Source organism: Bos javanicus, chromosome 1 (assembly GCF_032452875.1).
Source record: "Bos javanicus breed banteng chromosome 1, ARS-OSU_banteng_1.0, whole genome shotgun sequence".
NCBI classification, from domain to species: Eukaryota; Metazoa; Chordata; class Mammalia; order Artiodactyla; family Bovidae; genus Bos; species Bos javanicus.
Genome location: NC_083868.1, coordinates 91,703,943 through 91,723,452, shown reverse-complemented (window position 1 = coordinate 91,723,452; position 19,510 = coordinate 91,703,943). Strand labels below are relative to the sequence as shown.

Below are 19,510 nucleotides of genomic sequence, written 5' to 3'. Positions count from 1 at the left end.
ATTTCTTAAGTATGTAGGGTGAGTATGTAAGCAAGAGAAAGCAGAAATAAAATGTTTGAATTATTAAACATATTTTCAAATACTATAGACACCTGTCAAAGTGTCTTGGTATTGCTAGTCAACTAATGCAAATGTTGACTTAATGTCTTTGTAGGTCACTTATATAATAATTTACTAAGAAGTTATTCCTTTCAGCTTAAAAGTATACTTGCAAAGAGCATACTGATTTAGGATTGAGGTTATGATTTCATTTCAGGTCTTCAACAGACTAGTGATAGGAAATTAAATGTGATATAATCATGGCTTTTGTCTGAACTTGCTTATTTTATAAACTGGAATAAACATGTCTGGTATCAAACATTAAGTGTGAAACATTTTGAACTCCTTGAATGAAATACTTAATTTGTATTTATTCAGCCTTGTAAATAAATTAAAAAAAATATTGATCTGTACAAATGTGTTACCAATCTTCTCTCACTTGTGGTGGCTAACTTCTAGAAAAGTGAAAAAAATAAATTTTATACTTCCCTCTCAGATAGTAGTGCTTTTAGAGGTTGAGTAGATCAGCATCTGGAACCTGATATGGATCCATTACAATCCACTTCACTGCTGTGAGGGAAAACAATTTATATTAAATTAGAATACAGATTTAGGATCACTTCAGGTCTCTGAGTTTGGCCTAGAATTTAAAGTAGTGAATAATAAGAAGATTTAGAGGATAGGTTTTGTGTGCCAGAAATGTTTTCCTCTTAAGGGAAATCCCTAGATGATTCAATCTGAAAATTGGGTTCTTTTTAATCCTATTTTACTCTGAAGCTAGTTAGGAACAAAAGAACAAAATAAACTTAGGCTTGAGGATCCTATAGTTCTGCCTTTCATCCCTGGTTAAATCATAAGAGAGTGGGTGGTAGGAAATAAGGTGCTAGGGGAGACAGAGGGAGAGACAGAGAAGCACTGGCCAGATAAGCTCTCCACACGATTTTACAGGGAAACTCAGTAGGTAAAGGATAGGCCCCAGGAGGGCTCCTTAGGGAACTCTGTGTCACCCCTGACCTTCCAATCTTGGACTGATTTTCTTGAATCTTTTACTCTTCATTTGGGCTTCACTTTGACAGGAGACTCAATAGTCCAGTGCCTTCAGCTATAGGGCCCAGCTACACCTTGGGCCGTGCAAGCCTATTATTCTGCACCCTGTTCTCCCAACCTAAATAGTCCATATTAGAACCAGAGATGTGGTTTAAGAGATCTTAACTGTCAAGACATAATTTAAAAACAATTCTGATAACATTCACCCCGTTGACATCTTAGAGTTGGTTTACAGAAGAGTTTATGTGTGACAGAGGTGGCAATACAAACATTTAGGGGAAAGATATAGACTTTTCAATAGATGAGTGAAGTAAAGCAAGCCAGAGTAGGGGAAAGGATGCAGAAGTATTTTAAGAAATGTGATCCTGAAGGCTGGATATTACTTGTTTTATTTGCCTGAAAAACACAAAACATGAAAGCAATGATGTAAGTAGAAGAGATCACAGACATAGACTGCAATGAAAATATTAAAGCTATGCGATGGGATTAGCCATGGAAAAAACAGAAAGACTACAGAATCTGTTCTGGTTTTGGGATGAATGCTTGGGTTCAGTAAAAGACTGAGGCAAAACAAGAATTGTGCTTCGAGTAACTGTTAGATAAAACAAAGGATGTAAGCATTGGTTGGAATTGATCATTTCTCCCATTTGGGGAACTTGCATATATGGGAAATTATTACTTTTTGTGAGAGGGAAACTATAACAATGATAACTGAGTAAAAGTGATATCAACATTTAAAACCACTATTATTTTTAAAACGTTCATTAAAAACAATTTTTACAGACAGTTCATGGAATTGAAAGATGTCAATTTTTATCCATGCCTGTTTAGAAAAAATTCTGTCTAAGGAGCATGGATAACGTTTAGAGTGAATGTAAGAATTATGTATACAAAATGAAACAAAGACCAAACCTATATTTTCACTGATGATGAATAGGGTACATGTGCTATCTCAAAGAGATGTAGATGTTGCTGCAGAAAGGGAAAGTAGATCACTTAAAAAATAAATTTTAATTTTATTAGCTAGAGTCTGGAAAGAGACTAGATTCCATCAAAGCCTATTAATAGCATAAAAAGGTGCAACAACCTAGATTTCACAAATTCAAACACCTCCAGTCACCACTCAGGACATTTGAATGAGCGAAGCAGCCAAACTCTAAGACACTAGTCATGGGACGCTGCTGAGTGTCTTGACCGCTCAGTGCAATGAAATTCAATTAGAAAAAAGTCTATTCTGGTGCAACAATTACCTTAATAGTTACCTGGATCTCTCAGAAATACTTGGGATTTCTTACATAATATTAAGTGGTCTCTTTGCTTTTCATGTTCCAGTACTTAAGGGTAGCTCTTCTTTAGATATTCCTTAAAGTCTCCCAGTTGGTATTAAAACTCTAGGAGTCTTGGCCCCAGGAGTATATGAAGGAGTGAAAGAGGGTTAATTATCTTTTCAGAAAACTAAGCTTTTAAAGGAAAGACTCGGTGTGTGTGTGTGCTGGGGAGGTCACCATAAAAGCATTAGGTCTCTCATTACACTGTATACTAGAACACTCGTTACTTTTTATCCCCAAATATTTAGTTACCTAGTGCTTAGTGGTTAGCTGTTTTGCTCAGTCGTGTCCAACTCTGTGTAGCCACCAGGCTCCTGTGGTTCCTCAGGAACCATGGGATTTTTGAGGCAAGAATACTGGAGTGGGTCACCGTTTCCTCCTGCAGAGGGATCTTCCCAACCCAGGGATGGAACCTGCCTCTCTCAGTTCTCATGCATTGGCAGGTGGATTCTTCACCCCCAGCACCACCTGGTGCTATCTAATTACCCAAGATATTTGTAAATGAAGTCAATCTGAAGCCTTGACTAGTTTATAAATCCTTACACCAATTTTCCATTTTAATTGATCTAAAGTTTGTTGCAAATATTTTTGATATCTATTTACTTTTCATTGATTGGTTTATAATATTGGTATGATTTCTGTCATATATCAACATGAATTAACCATAGGTGTACATATGTCCCCTCCCTGTATTAGTACCTCAAAAAAATAGATAAGTATTGAAACATTATTATATGTTTGAAGGATCTAGCACTGTAGCTGAAAAAGGTTGGAATAATTCAGCTTCTGAATATTAAAATACATGTTTCTAAATCTTTTGATAGGTAATATTTAAAAGTGTTTCCGAAATTATATCATGCCAAAGAAACATAGGAAGGGATTGAGGAGTCTATGTGCTGATTCAATGGCAAATTTGCACCAAATACATACTTTTTGCCTCATATTATATGTGATATTCTCACACTGTCGTCTCACTCCCCTCATGATTCCTGGTGAAGAGACTGGTATTCTTCCACATTTCATATTTGAGACAACAGCATCACATAAATATTCTAGATTTTTGGAAATTTTTTGAAGAAGACATTTTAAATCTTAATAGTTACAGGAACCCTTATTTAACTGGATTTTGATTTTTTTTGTTTTATTTTTGTAAAGTTACTGTCATTTATTTTACATGCTAGACAACTCTTAGTTTAAGAAATAATAGTCCATCATTTTTTATTTCCCTAGAGGTTGCACTCAGCTTTGTGGTTCTCTTTGGTTTTGGTAATTGGCATATACTCGTAAGACATGTTGAGATAATTTTTGAATAAGAAATGGAGGAACTTTATTTTCTGTGGTTTTCCAAAAAAGCATTTTAAGAATAGAATTATATCCTACCTGATGCTTTTGAACTGTGGTGTTGGAGAAGACTCTTGAGAGTCCCTTGTACTACAAGGAGATCCAACCAGTCCATTCTGAAGGAGATCAGTCCTGGGTGCTCATTGAAGGGACTAATTTTGAAGCTGAAACTCCAATACTTTGGCCACCTGATGCGAAGAGCTGACTCATTGGAAAAGACCCTGATGCTGGGAAAGATTGAGGGCAGGAGGAGGAGGGGACGACAGAGGATGAGATGGCTGGATGGCATCACCCACACAATGGACATGGGTTTGGGTGAACTCCGGGAGTTGGTGATGGACAGGGAAGCCTGGCGTGCTGCGGTTCATGGGGTCGCAAAGAGTTGGACACAACTGAGCAACTGAACTAAACTGAACTGAGACCATCCTTTAAATTTTCCGAAAACTTTTTTAAAAAGACAAAATTAAACCTTTGAGGGATTCTACATTCTCTTTTAATGAGTCATTAAAGTTTATAATAAATCTATTCCCAGGTGAAAATGAAAGTTAATCAGTGGTATCCAATTCTTTGCCATCCCATGGACAGTAGCCTGCCAGGCTCCTCTGTCCATGGAATTCTCTAGGCAAGAATATCAGAGTGGGTAGCCATTCCCTTCTCCAGGAGATTTTCCCAATCCAGGGATCAAACCCAGCTATCCCACATTGCTGGCAGATTCTTTACTGTCTGAGCTACCAGGGAAGCCCGAGAGTACTGGCGTGGTTTCTCTATCCCTTCTTCAGGATATCTTCCTGACCCAGGAATGGAACTGGGGTCTTCTGCATTACAGGCAATTCTTTACCAGCTGAGCTTCCAGGGAAGCCTGGTTGATGCCAGTGTACAGAATTCAGCTACCAGTGCAGGAGACATAAGAGCTGTGGGTTCGATCCCTGGGTCAAGATCCCCTGGAGGAGGACATGGCAACCCATTTCAGTATTCTTGCCTAGAGAATCCCTTGGACAGAGGAGCCTGGCAGGACAGGCCATCGGGTCTTAAAGAGTTGGACATGACTGAAATGACTTAGCAGCAACAGCATAATTAAAATGCTTTTGCAGCAACAACAACAGGCAAAGCTTGATCTAGGCCAGTGCTAAAGTCACTCTCCAGTGAGCATGAACCTCATAGAAGAATGTTGGTACAAAGATTTCTGGTCTTCATTCTCAAAGGTTCCCATTTGGGAGTGTATTGTTGTAGTCTAAGCATTTGTAGTTCATATTTCAAATAAGTTCCTGGGTGTCATTGATCCTGCTCATACTGGCCATTGACACTGCTCATATTGGCCCATGTTTCAAATAGCATTGGTTTAGGAATGACCTAAGAAGTATAGTGTGTGCTAACAATTTAAATTATGTTTTTCAGAAAAATAAGTTCAATTGTCCCAGAAGAGATCAGTGCCCAAAAACCAATATCAGTTCTGAGCAGATACAGGATGATGCTGATTACTTCATCAACCATCTTGGAGTTCCCACCGTGAGGTTTACTTATGAGGACATCAAAACATTAGAGGTGAGTGCTTACAGAAATGCAAAACACACACCATATATAGCAGGAATGCAGGATTTTATTTTATCTTGGCTATTCATCTTGCTTACCAAGTAGTTTACTCTAAAAAGTAGCTTCATTTAGAAAATTATTCTTGTTGTTCAGAGGCTTTGTAAGAATATTTGAAAACATCAGCTCTTTTCAATAGTGCTGAATTCAATTTAAAAAGATTTATACTGTCACTCACGTTTTCGCAGCTTGCTTCTCAACAAGAAATGTGCACTTGTTGGATTAACATCAAAACATAATTGTAATCTTCAGTATTCACAGAAACAGATGACATATGCAATAGATTCTCCTCTCCTTGCCCAAGGGAAAGTACATTTCACCTGCTGTATGTTAATGTGAGTCTGTGGAGTAGCTTTCCAAAGTTTGTCAATAGTTTCCTTGACTAAAAAGATGCTACGTTTTTCTTATGAGGACATGAAGTTTTCTCCCAAAGGATGTCACAGAGGCCTGATTCACCTTAATTGTGTTCATTCTTATGTTGGGCCTTAGCCTTTTTATCTTTCTCAGAGTTATGTCACAGGAAACTGTTGCTCTGCAGATCCAAACCTACTGAAAGATTTTTCCTTATTTTACAAGATTATCTCTTCTTTGCTGGGAGGTATTTGAAAGCCTCTGGGGTGGCTTTCTTGAAGTAATTATTTCATTAACAAAACAGTGGCTGGAAAATGAAACCTTGTTTGTTTTTCAGTTACAGATGTTCCTAAAAAGTTGTATCTAAATTGTATTTTTATAGGCTCAGTATCAGATATGTGATCTCTTAATGTCTGATAATTTTTCGCTAAAGTGATCTTTGTGTTTCTCTGCAGACCTCTACCCTCACCCTTCATTTCCTCAGTGTGTGTCTGTGTGTGTATTAGGCACTCATTTTTGTCTGACTCTTTGCAACTCCATGGACTGTAGCCTATCAGGCTCCTCTGTCCATGGGATTCCCCAAGCAAGAATACTGGAGTAAATAGCTGTTCCCTTCTCCAGTAGATTTTCCCAACCCAGGAATAGAATCCTGGGCTCCTGCATTTCAGGAGGATTCTTTACCATCTCACCCACCAGTAGACACTTACAAACGATCACTAACAACTTATATTCTTGGAGGGAGAATTTCTGGATGACTCCTATTGTATATGAATTCTTGGGTAGTGGAAAAGCAATCACTGTGATTTATGGTGTTTAAAATTAAATTTTCATCAATTCAGTTCAGTTCAGTCTCTCAGTCATGTCTGACTCTTTGCGACCCCATGAATCGATGGGGTACGTGTATAGAGGTATCTTTTCTCATACCAAGCCTACTATATACACTTTAATGAAATTGATGTATTAAGAAATTAACTCACTTTTTAATTTTCCTAGTTGACACATTTTAATATCTTTTTATCTCCCTCCAGCCCATCCAGCTCCTGTCATGTTAGCACGTTGAAAGAAAGCTTTTATTCAATATATGTTTAATTCATGCTGGTTGAGTTTAAGCCAAGAATTTAGAGAGGCAATATAGTATAGCCTTAGTAATGAGACTGTACTTGTCTTTGGGGGCTTCCCTGGTAACCCAGTTGGTAAAGAATCCGCCTGCAATGCAGGAGACCATGGTTCAATCCCTGGGTTGAGAAGATCCCCTGGAGAAGAGAAAGCCTACCCACTCCAGTATTCTGGCTTGAAGAATTCCATGGACTGTATCATGGGGCCACAAAGAATCGGATACAACTGAGCAACTTTCGCTTTGACTTTGGATTCAAGTTCTAGACATGATTTAACTTTTTTAAGAACTGTTTTTTATAGATGAGGGAACCTTAGTGTATATACAGAATCTATAGTGCCATTGTTTAGTTGCAAAGTTGTGTCCAACTCTTTTGAAACCCCAGGGACTGTAGCCTACCAGGCTCCTCTGTCCACGGGCTTCTCCAGGCAGGAGTACTGGAGTGGGTTGCCATTTCCTTCTCCAGGGGATCTTTTTGACTCAAAGATGGAACTCACGTCTCCTGCTTGACAGGCAGATTCTTTACCGCTGAGCCACCAGGGAAGCCTCTATAGAGCCATGGTAAAGATTAAATGCTTACCATGCATGTAAGAGACTTGGCTAACATTAAGTATATAGTAAGGCTTCATTACCCATAGCTACCATCAGAATTATTATTATCTGACTTGCACATTATTGGGGGAGTTTCAGAACTTTTTTGATAAGACATTAGCGGGAGGGAGGAGTTTCCTAATCATTAAGAAAAGCGTACTTCTAAGGCTGACTAGGTGGGTTATGATGCGTTGGAAGATCTGAGGGTGTAATGGGAGGAAATTTGGAAACAGGTCCCAGTGAAGTTCTCTGAGGTTACGCTTTAGTCTCTTGGTCATGTCTGACTCTTTGCAACCCCATGGACTGTAGCCCATCAGGCTCCTCTCTCCATAGAGTTCTCCAGGCAAGAATATTGGATTGGGTTGCTATTCCCTTTTCCAGGAGATCTTCCCACCCCAGGGATTGAACTTGAGTCTTCTGCGTTACAGGCAGATTCTTTACAATCCAAGCCACCAGGGAAGCCCAAGTTCTCTGAAGGTATGATTATAATGTGAAACTCCCCAGGATAACTCACGGGCTACATGGGGTGGCAAATGAGTCCAACAGGACTTAGGGACTAAACAACAAAAACCTCAGGCTAAAGTTTATCCCCTAGAACTGGATTGGTCTGAATGAGCTAATCAGTTTTTCAGATTATACACAGAATGTGTAACTCCCATCATCAAAATATTTTCTACTGTATTTGTCTCCAAGAAAAGTAATTAAAAGAGAATCTTCTGTGTTTTATAACTAATGACCTTGTTTATATTGCTTTAGTGTGAGAAAAAAATTTAATGGATTTGTCCCTTACAAAATGTGAAAGCTTGAGATGAGACAATTTTGTATGGTGAACTGTCCAAAGAACAGATAATAGCCTTTGCTTTCTGTGTTAACCTATAATAAATATTTGTATGCAGTTATTAAGAGGAATTATAAACATTGAAAGACTTTATCCACGCTTTAAAGAATATTTATCCTGTGTCAATTAGTAAAAGCAGATAAGGAAATTAGAGCTTTTCCCATGCAATGAAGATAAAATATATATTATGTTTATGTATTGCATAATATACTACATGTGTAATATAATATGTAATGTCTACCACTTATTGAATACTTGCTTTGCTAAATAGTTCTACATTAGGAAATATTTTAAATTACCTTGTAGAAGGAAATGGCAATCCACTACACTATTTTTGCTTGGAAAATTCCATGGACAAAGGAGTTTGACAGGCTACTGTCCATGAGGTTGCAGAGAGTTGGATGCAACTTAGCAACTGAGGTATATTACTTTATCTCATTTATCATTTACAATATCCCTATGAGTCACCTTTTATTACTGGCTTTTTTTTTTTTTTTGCTGAGGATGAAATGGAGCTTAAAATCAAGTAGCTTATCCAACATCATAAAGCTAATAAATGGCCAAGATAGAAGTTTATCTAGATCTCTTTAACAGTATTCCTCAACTATTACAATAATCCTCAACCATTACATTAAAGTTTGCAAATTTGTAGCCCAAGGGAAAGATCCAGTCCACAGATATCTTTTGTTTGTTCTGAGCTTTATTGAAAACTTGAATTTCTGGAAGCAATGGATTCCTTTTTCCATGGAAACAGTTGGCTAAATTGTGCATTACAATTACAATATTAAGCATATTTCTTCAACACATCTTTCTACCAAAACTTAGGAAATGAATGATCCAACAACCTAAAGGGCCACATGTTTCACCAGACTCCTATCACCTCTATTACCTGTCTGGAGGCTGTAGAAACTGAGTTTGTTATCTTTGTGCTCAGTATCTTTGCATTTTAAGTAAAAGAACTTAAAGCTATAGTCCCTTTCACTTTAAAAATTGTATATGCATTCTAAGTATGCTAACATTATACTCATGTTTTTAAAGAAATTATTTATTTATAATTTATTTAGGTGATTATAATGCAAATCTAGAATTTCTGACAGGATTTTTAATCTAGCAAGATTGATCATGAGTCTATTATATTCAATTTCCACAAGTAAGTAGTGATAATAAGAGAAAAACTACCTGTAGTAGACTAGACTAGTATGGTAGACACCACTTTTGGGGAAGATATTGAACATTATTAGTTCTAACATTTTTTAGTGAAATATGACATTTTATAATAAGTACTCCCAATATTTCATACTATCCATATTCCCACCAGTAAGTTTTCCCTGTAGTTTCTCAGGATGTTCATATATTGCATAGATTGCTTGAAATACCTTTCATCTTTCAGCTTTTCTTGACATCTATACTCTAATTTTACAATAGTTAAATTTCACAAATGAAAAGCAATCTGTGGCTTTGCCAAATGTTAGAATTATTCCACCTCATAAGCTATCACCTTGTTAATTGAAACGTCTCTAGTTGTAAACTTCATTTAAATAAGGTTTTCACTTTCTAAACATCGTTGCACCTGTTAGAAGAAGCATTTTGCACAGATTAAATACAATGCAGAGATTACTGAAAAGAAAATGAAAAGACAGATGCTTTCTGATTAAGAGTGCAATATTTATGACAAGCCGGTGGTCCAATGCACATTTCTTCTGTCACTTAACAGCTGTTACATATAATTTTTGTTCCAGTTCAGTATATTTACTCTCTATAGGGCATGTCAGAGGGTCTGACTTTCTTAGTATATCAATAGATCAATCCATGCCCTAACAAGTTTTATACCACAATTTGAAGCTCTGATTCCTCACTCTGTTTGACCTTACATTTTTTGCTCTTCTGCTTGAAAAATTCTATTTTAAACCCAATTTACCTCTATAATGGAGCATTTAACATTTAAATTATAATGAGCTAAGAGGGTATTACAGCTTTTATATAGCAGAGATTTTTGCACAATTGTTTCAATATCTCTTGGTACCCCAGCAAATGAAAATCAAGTAGCATAGGTATTTGGAAACTCTTACTAATTTCTTTTAAGTTAGATGACTTTGATATAAATTCTGATTCTTAAACTGATACACAAAAGCATGAATGTGTGTGCGTGTGAGAAAGAGAGAACTTTAAGGTATGGGATAAAAATAATTATTTGTGCAGATGCAATACAGTTGCAATGGATACATACATATTTTGGAGCAAAATATCTCATAGTTTACATGGTGATTATGTTTTATTCTACTGTACAAGTTGAGAAAAAAACTTACGTTACTTAAATTAGAGATTGTTTTGTCATTTTCATTTTTTCTTGGGAACTTAGTCACTGTCATTTTTATGTTAATAGGTAATAGCTTTTCAAAAGTCAATTAAAATCTTTTTACTTTAGAAACTGAAGAGTTATGCATAACTATGCAAAAACTGAACTTTTTTTGGTAGTGTCTGATAGAATCTGTTTCATACTGTAGCTACACAACAAATTAATGTCACTTAGAAATGAGATTTTACCTTTTCTATTTCAAAATGGACCAATTCCAAACAGGATAGAAAGGGGTTTTTCAGTGTTTTTTCAAGCTCATTTGTTTTCTTTGTAAGTTATTTTAGGAAAAGAAGACTGTCAGATAAAAATATATAGTATGATTATTTTCAGATCTTAGAGTAAATGTTTCAAATATTTTGTTCTAAAGACCTATTTGCATTTATTAGTACTGAACACTCCAAAGAAAAGAGCTTTTTGTTTATCTGAGTTGTTATTCATTCATCAAGTCATGTCTGACTCTTTGCAACCCCATGGACTGCAGCACACCAGGGTTCCCTGACCTTCACTATCTCCAGGAACTTGCTCAAACTCATGTTCATTGAGTCGGTAATGCCATTCAACCATCTCATCGTCTGTCGTCCCTTTTCCCCCTGCCCTCAATCTTTCCCAGCATCAGGGTCTTTTCCAATGAATCGGCTCTTTCCGTGAGGTAACCAAAGTATTGGAGCTTCAGCTTCAGCATCAATGCTACCAATGAATATTCAGAGTTGATTTCCTTAAGGATTGACTGGTTTGATCTCCTTGTTGTCCAAGGAACTCTCAAAAGTCTTCTCCAGCATCACAATTCAAAAGCGTCAATTCCTCAGCACTCTTTATGGTCCAACAATCACATCTGTACGTGACTGCTTTGTCAGCAAAGTGATGTCTCTATTTTTTAATATGCTGTCTAGGTTTGTCAGAGCTTTTCTCCCAAGAAGCAAATGTCTTTTATTTCATGGTTGCAGTCACCGTCTGCAGTGACTTTGGAGCCCAAGAAAATAAAATCTGTCACTGCTTCCACTTTTTTCCCCTTCTATTTGTCATGAAGTAATTTGGAAGGACTGGTGTTAAAGCTGAAACTCCAATATTTTGGCCACCTGATGCAAAGAGCTGACTCATTTGAAAAGACCCTGATGCCAGGAAAGATTGAGGGCAGGAGGAGAAGGGGATGACAGAGGATGAGATGGTTGGATAGCATCAGGGACTCAATGGACATGAGTCTGGGTAAACTCCAGGAGTTGGTGATGGACATGGAGGCCTGGTGTACTGCGGTTCATGTGGTCACAAAGAGTCGGACACGACTGAGCGACTGAACTGAACTGAATGTGACCAGATGCCATGATCTTAGATTTTTGATTGTTGAGTTTTAAGTCAGCTTTTCTACTCTTTTTTCACAATCATCAAGAGGCTCTTTAGCTCTTCTTCACTTTTGTTATTAGTGTGCTACCTTCTGCATATGTGAGGTTGTTGATATTTCTCGTAGAAACTTTTATTCTAGCTTGTGCTTCATCCAGCCTGGCATTTCACGTAATGCACTCTGTATAAGTTAAATAAGCAGGGTGACAATATACAGCCTTGATGTACTCCTTTCCCAATTTGGAACCAGGCTATTGTTCCATGTCAGGTTCTAACTCTTGCTTCTTAATCTGCATACAGGTTTCTCAGGAGACCGATAAGGTGGTCTGGTATTCCCATATTTTGAAGAATTTTCCAGTATTTGTGATTCACACAGTTAAAAGTAGTCAGTGAAGCAGAAGTAGATGTTTTTCTGAATTCCCTTCTTTTCTCTGTGATCTAATGGATGTTGGCAATTTGATCTCTGGTTCCTTAGCCTTTTCTAAATCCAGCTTGCACATCTGGAAGTTCTCAGTTTACATACTGCTGGCACCTAGTTTGAAGGATTTTGAGCATTACATTAGTAGCATGTGAAATTAGTACAATTGTGCCATAGTTTGAACATTCTTTGGCATTGCCCTTCTTTGGGATCATAATGAAAACTGACCTTTTCCAGTCTTGTGGCCACTGCTGCATTTTCCAAATTTGCTGAGATATTGAGTGCACTAATACATGCAGATATTAATATTAACCATGTTAGAAGTGAAAACTGAAGAAAAATATATAGCATTTATTATTTTTAAAAAATATCAATACATTTAAATGAATATAAATAATTTATTTTATAAAAGATAATTATCTATTTTTAAAATATCAATATCAATTTTTAATATTTTAAAATATCAATACATTTAAATGAATATAACTTTTTAAAAATATCAATTCATTTAATAAATATAAATAACTTATTTTTATAAAAGGTAATTATATTTCCCAAGAGAAGAAAACACAAATGAGAAGAGTGCACTATTTTATATTTTGTCAGTCTTTTTAATGTGACTTAATAACAGATAGCTCAACTCTCATATCAGGTTTTGCATTCTGTTGTAACATATTGTTTTGCTAGAAATGGTCATATATGACAGACATTTTTATTTTATATATATATACACACTGGAGAAGGCAATGAAACCCCACTCCAGTACTCTTGCCTGGAAAATCCCATAGACAGAGGAGCCTGGTGGGCTGCAGTCCATGGGATCGCCAAGAGTTGGACATGACTGAGCGACTTCACTTTAACTTTTCACTTTCATGCACTGGAGAAGGAAATGGCGACCCACTCCAGTGTTCTTGCCTGGAGAATCCCAGGGACGGGGGAGCCTGGTGGGCTGCCGTCTATGGGGTTGCACAGAGTCGGACATGACTGAAGCGACTTAGCAGCAGCAGTAGCAGGCAGCAGCAGTAGCAGCAGCAGCAGGCAGGTATTAGTTTCCTGAAGGTTAGTTTGAGTGAAGCTCTATTAATAACTTTCTAAACCCTATATACTTGTGAATGTAGCGTGAAAATGAAAGTGAAAAAGGCATGTAATGTAACTATCATTATGAAAATAGATTAGTCTCAGTGTCACTTTCGGGCCTCTGAACCACATTTGGAGGGATACTGATTTGAGAGAATGGCCTTGATTAAACTATTCTACAGTTGGCCCTCTGTATCCACATGCAGAACCTGTGGATATGGAGAGTCAATATCCACTGAGTCATTTTATATAAGGGGCTTGAACATCTGTGCATTTTGGAATCCATGGGTAAGTGTGTCAACAGATACTGAGGGATAACTGTGGTTTAGTTTTTATAATATTGACTAGCTGTATATCTTTGCCCTGTTCAAGGATTTGAACTATGATTTCATATTAACCTGTGTTTATCTTTTCTGGTCATCTTTGAGTATTGCCATCACATCCACCTGATAAATAGCATGAAGTAGGGAATGTAACACTCTCATAAACTGTGACTCTACAAAGAATTCTGCTTCTTGGAAGCCTTCTTTTAGAAGGGAAGGTTAAACCCCAATCAACAAATCAACAGTTATAGAGCAGACTTAGAAAGCTTTGATTGTACAGTATATGAAATGCCTGTCACAGAAGGAGTGCTATTAAAGTGGTGTATGCTTCCAAGAGCCTGAGGAGTAAACACAAGAAATTGAAATATGAAACAGATATTGAAAAAACAAAGAATGGATAAATTGTTAAGACTCAAATGGATAATTCAAAAGATCATATTTCAAATTGCCTAATATTCTGAAATGACTGTGAGGAGGACAGATTTCCCCTAGCGATTGTCCTTGCTTGGATTTCTAAATAAGGACATTTATTCTAAATGCCTACAATCACTGGGCCAGAATATATTACATATGTACTATATTTCAACTCTAATACTGTTTTCAGAAATTGTCTTGTGATCATGCTTGTTATGAGGGGATTTTTTTTAATGAAGTTTTTGATAATTTCAATGGTACTACTTACAACAGGTTTTAAAATTCAGCAGCATGTAAGTTAAGAATATAGGGCAACTCCAGAGGTGATTTATTCAGATATTGGCCCATTCTAACATGTTCATTAATTTAGCCAGAAGTTATTAAGCATTTGCAGTAATCCAGCACTATGTTAGACACGCAAAGATGAATTTTAAAAATACCCTCCTTCTCTCACAGCAGCCATGGTTTAGATTGGGACTCAGACATACACGACAATCTATTCCTGTATTTGTGCCAGGAATATCCCATGAAGAGAGGAGTTTGGTGGGCTACAGTCTATGGGGTCACAGTTGGACACAACTGAGCGGCTGAGCACGCATGCACACAGACATATAAACTATCAAGTAAAGTCAGTATTGTAGAATTTGTCTTAACTGACTTCCAGTTAACCAATTTGTGGGATTAATTGACAGTTTGCATTCCCTTAAAACATAATGATTAATGCTCAAGGATCCTTGAAGCTCATTGTAGGGAGGTCCTTCCTGAATTTTTGCACACCCTGTTGTTTTTTCAATGGTATGCTTGCCTGTTGTCAGTTCTATTCTTAGATATATATGTACCCTTTGCATTTGTTTTTAATAACTAGGTACTTTGTTATATAAAATTATGAATCATGAGTATAAAAACAATTATTTCTTAGAAATTTGCAGTTGTATCATTCTAAAAAGTATGTTGCTAATAAAGAATTGGTGTGGAGTGATCCAGACAATTCTCAAGACTGGGGGAAACTTTAGTCATCTAAATGCATTCCATGCTCAGTATACTTCAAAAATGTCTTTAATAATTCCACTTTAAATCAAAGGCAACATGAAAGGTATATAATATATGACACAAGAAAGAAATAATAGAACTTTATTCAACAGGTCAGTATTCAGAGACAAGGCCTTGGCTTTACGTCAAAATATTGGCCAACAAACATACATATAGAGGTTTTAAATTAACATATAATATTTTACATGCACAGTTTTTTTGGTTTGTTTTACTGATTACATATTTGAACCATCTTCTGGATAATTAACCTGCCGATTTAGTGGGACAAATCATATTGACTAAGACGGCCCCTAATGTAGAGAGAAGTGATAGAGGCAGGGTGGTATCAAGCCAAGTTGTGTTTAACAAATACTGATGTAACATTTGTGGTAGACATTGTTTTGCTCTAAATCCTTTAAATATATTTATTTAATTTAATCTATGTCCTTATAACTAGCACTTCACTAAAGTATTGCTACTTTCATTAAAGATAAAACTGAAGTACAAAGTGGTCAAGTAACTTGGCCAACATCACACATATATCAAGCGATAGAATTAGGATTCAAACCTGACACTCTAGCAACAGATTTCTGAACTCTTTTCCCTACTCTTACGCTCTTTCACAAGATTTTTTTTTTTTTTTTTAAGATAAAGTGAGTTCTAAAATGCTTTCCATTTGTCACAACCAATTTGATCTGTGAGTCAGGAAGTACCCCTGGAGTAGGAAAGGGCAACCTAGTACAGTATTCGTGCCTAGAAAATCCCATGGGCTACAGTCCATGTGGTCAGAGAGTCTGACACAGCTGAGTGACTGAGCACACTAGCACACATGCTATCTACTACTACTACTACTCCCACTACATTCAGAGTACAAAGCACTGCTGTGAAACTTCATTCTTATTTTTCAGTTTCCTTTGCAAAGATTCTAAGCATTTCAGATTTGAAAACTCTCAAAGTTAGGCAACTGCAAGTGGGTAATATTTCTTAACGAGATTTAAAGGACCCATAATTTGACTGTCATGACAAAACTAATATTAGTGTTCACTTAAAATAGTTTATATATTCTTTTTACAAAAGAGTCTAAAATTAGATTCTAAGCTATCCAAAGTTTACAATTCTAACAAATATAAGTGAATGGATTAAAAAGCAGTAGAGGAAAAATATGGTAAAATCAAACTTCTCTAAACATGACCATTGTTTCCTAAATTTTAAAAGCAAAAACTGAATATGGTTTTTCTTGTCTTTTCTTTCTTTGTAAAATGATATTTTAATTGTCTACTTAATGTGAAGGCCAAGAGCTTTAAACATGTTGTCCTATCTTGTTTCCTAATTTTATTTCCAAAGTAATTTTGGAAGATGAGGTGATGGATAGGTTTGTCTCTTCTAATTTTAATTATAACATCACATTTCTTTAAGGAGAATGTTTGACATCTAAAAGCACTTGGGGAACTAATTAGGTGACTTTTTAAAATGAGTAATTAAAATGTTAAGAACAGTATTGGTACCCATATGCTGTAACTATAAATTTCAGAATGAAATATCTAGAGCTCACATAGCTGTGGATGGTGAGTAGGGTCATGAATCAATTTCCTTCTCCATTCTTTCTACACCTTCTTCATACTATTCAGTGGCTAAAGTGTCTGTTTGAGTTTTTACATAAGATTTTACAGAAAAAAAATGAATGAAACTTTTGGCCAACCTCATTTTTTATTTGCATCAGGAATTGTAGATCTTTTCTGTTTCATAGCTTACAATGTCTCACACAGAAGGTTATTGTTGTTGTTGTTTTTTTTAATAAGCACATGTTTCTATAGAAACTACAAGTAAAGATACAACAGTGGCCTTGATGTCTCATAAATGTTAAAAAAATAAAAACATGAAATGAAGCCAAGGCCACGTAGCTTATAAAGTTCGTTACTGCTTCCTTATGAAAGTTCTGGCTTTTATGTTAGTCTCAAGAGAGCTTTCAGTTGTCTTCTCTTTTCATGAGGCTTCTGTCCCTGAGACTGTAATTGAATGGAGAGAATTCTGAAAGAGAACAAAGTATTAATCAGTATTCTCATTGTGACAGCCTCTTGTCAATAGTTTTAGCACTGAAATCATCCTGACCCAGTTTTCTCATATCAGTGAAGAACATTTTAAGTCTAAATAGTGTAGCGTTTCTGTGGTACTGGTAAGTGGACAAAAGTAGAGAAAGCATAAACTGTAGTTTTACGCACAATGTCATTTTCAGTTTTTCTGTAAATTAGTATCTTATCACTTATTTTTATTTATTGGTAATTCTTAACATTAGAAAATTTACACATGCTCCATGTTTAAAGATAATTTCTAACTTATGACTCATCCATATCTATACACACACACATACACACATATATATGTATACAAGTGAATATATGAAAGTTGAATTAAAAGAAATTTGTGTTAATATTGCTGAGACCTAGTCTTTGAAACAATAGATTAGGATGTGGATAATGGCAGAATAGTGAGGTTCAGTTCAGGGCATGTCTTCCTGTACTGGCCACACAGCACAGGTTAGGAATGGTTGCTCCATTGACAGTCATTGGTTTGCAGACTCCCACAAATTCAGGGGTGATTTTGGACAATCCAAGTGGTCACAGTGAGATCAGAGGCCTCTTTGGTGAAAGGGTAGTCCCTAAGAGTGGTGGTTCTAGAGCTGTGCCTGGCCCTGACTTTCTCTGATGGACTGATGGAAAAGAAGTACTTATAGATTCATGTACATTTAGAGCAAGAGTGGTCATTAAACCCAGGTGGTATAATCCATTTCTCTGTAGTACAAGGAGGGAGGAGCTTAGAGGGGTATGGTACTTGACTGAGGAGTTGAAAAAAGTACAGACTTAATTTTTCCTATTCCCAGCAGGTCACTTCTATATACAGCTCCTCCTTCTCTTCTAATTTCCCTTTCTGTATGTTTTCTTCTTTCTTTCATCTATTTTCTTAACTTCTCTCTCCTTTTTAGTCTCTCTTCTTTCACCTTTTCCTGCACATATGGTCTTTCTCTTCATGTCCTTTCATTCTTCTTTCATCCCTTGCCTTTTATATAAAATTTTTATTCTTACTTTGTTTTCCCCCTCCCCATTTTCTTTATTTTCAGTAAAATAGTCAACTCTGAAATTTAGTGTAGTTCAACTGACTGATGCCTGTAACTTGCTTACAGATGAGGTCATGGCCTGGTTTTCCCCTAACATAAAGAAGCAATTGTATAAATAGACACCATTATGCTATAGGGTTAACACTAAATATTTAAATATTATAACTCAAACTGAAAAAATACTCTTAAATAAAAATGCTCTTTCCTCATGATTTGATAAATACATGTCTAAAGTTATCAGGAAGTTTTGGATATAGTGTTTTTAGACTCCTGAGAATCCTATGCCAAAATGAGACGACAGAGGAAGAAGTGGTTCCTCAGCCTCTGATCTTTGATCCTTGGCCTACTCTTCTTTCTCTGCCCACCCTGACTCTGTCCCATACCATGAAGGGCCTCATGGATATGTGTGTGAACACCCCAGTCTGCACTTTTGAGCACAGCCCACAACTGCCATAAACAACTGATCCTCACTTACTCCCCGTGTCTGTGATCACACAGTGGAAGCACAGTCTTTCCTGGAGGTGAGGGATCTTAGGAAGAGGACTGCCAAGTCACTGGAGGCAAATCTGGGGTCATCTGAGAAGGGAATTCAGAGATTCTAGAGTTCAGGGTAACTATTACTTGATCCAGAAAGGAAGTCATAGACCATGAGTGGACACATCAGTCTGCATTGATTTAAGACCTAAAGACCTTGGAAATGAAAATAACTGAAGTCTAGATCCTGAACTTTAGGTATGCAAACTACAGAAAGCCCTGGTGTAGGATAGGTAAGTATTCTTGAATAAACCTGCTCATATGCCTTGAGTCTGTACCCTAAAATGAGTTGCTAAGAAACCTAAAGACTGAACCAAATATTATAAGATCACTGGCAGTATCAGCTTGGTGTTGGCCTAAACTAGCTTCTAAAAGGTGTAGCTATCCAGTGGTTGTGAGCTTGAGCCTATGCGGTACTCACTACAGCAATTTGATTCCACAATATGATTGAAAATACATTCCAAAGTTTCAAGCTTAAAGAGGCATAAAAAGAAGTAAGAAGTTGTCAAAATGAAGAGTCTTCAGTTAAGGAGACAGTGTCTGGGAAGTGTGTTTTAAAACAAGCATTAATTTAAGAACACTTTTCTAAACAAAGGAATACATGATAGAACCTTGAACAAACTGAGCAAATTTCAAGTGCTAACTCTCTGCCATTTATTTCACTTTAAAGATTATG

General features: G+C 36.5%; 1 protein-coding gene across 8 annotated transcripts in view; it reads left to right on the top strand.

Annotated features, from left to right (window-relative positions):
• The window catches only part of NAALADL2 (N-acetylated alpha-linked acidic dipeptidase like 2), a 1,576,761-nt gene that overhangs the window by 1,270,696 nt on the left and 286,555 nt on the right, over positions 1 to 19,510 (top strand). For all 8 annotated transcript variants that reach the window (XM_061415500.1, XM_061415503.1, XM_061415502.1 and 5 more), the window contains one exon: positions 5,151 to 5,297. In XM_061415500.1, the coding sequence (XP_061271484.1) occupies positions 5,151 to 5,297 (147 nt within the window). The remainder of the gene's footprint in view (positions 1 to 5,150; positions 5,298 to 19,510) is intronic.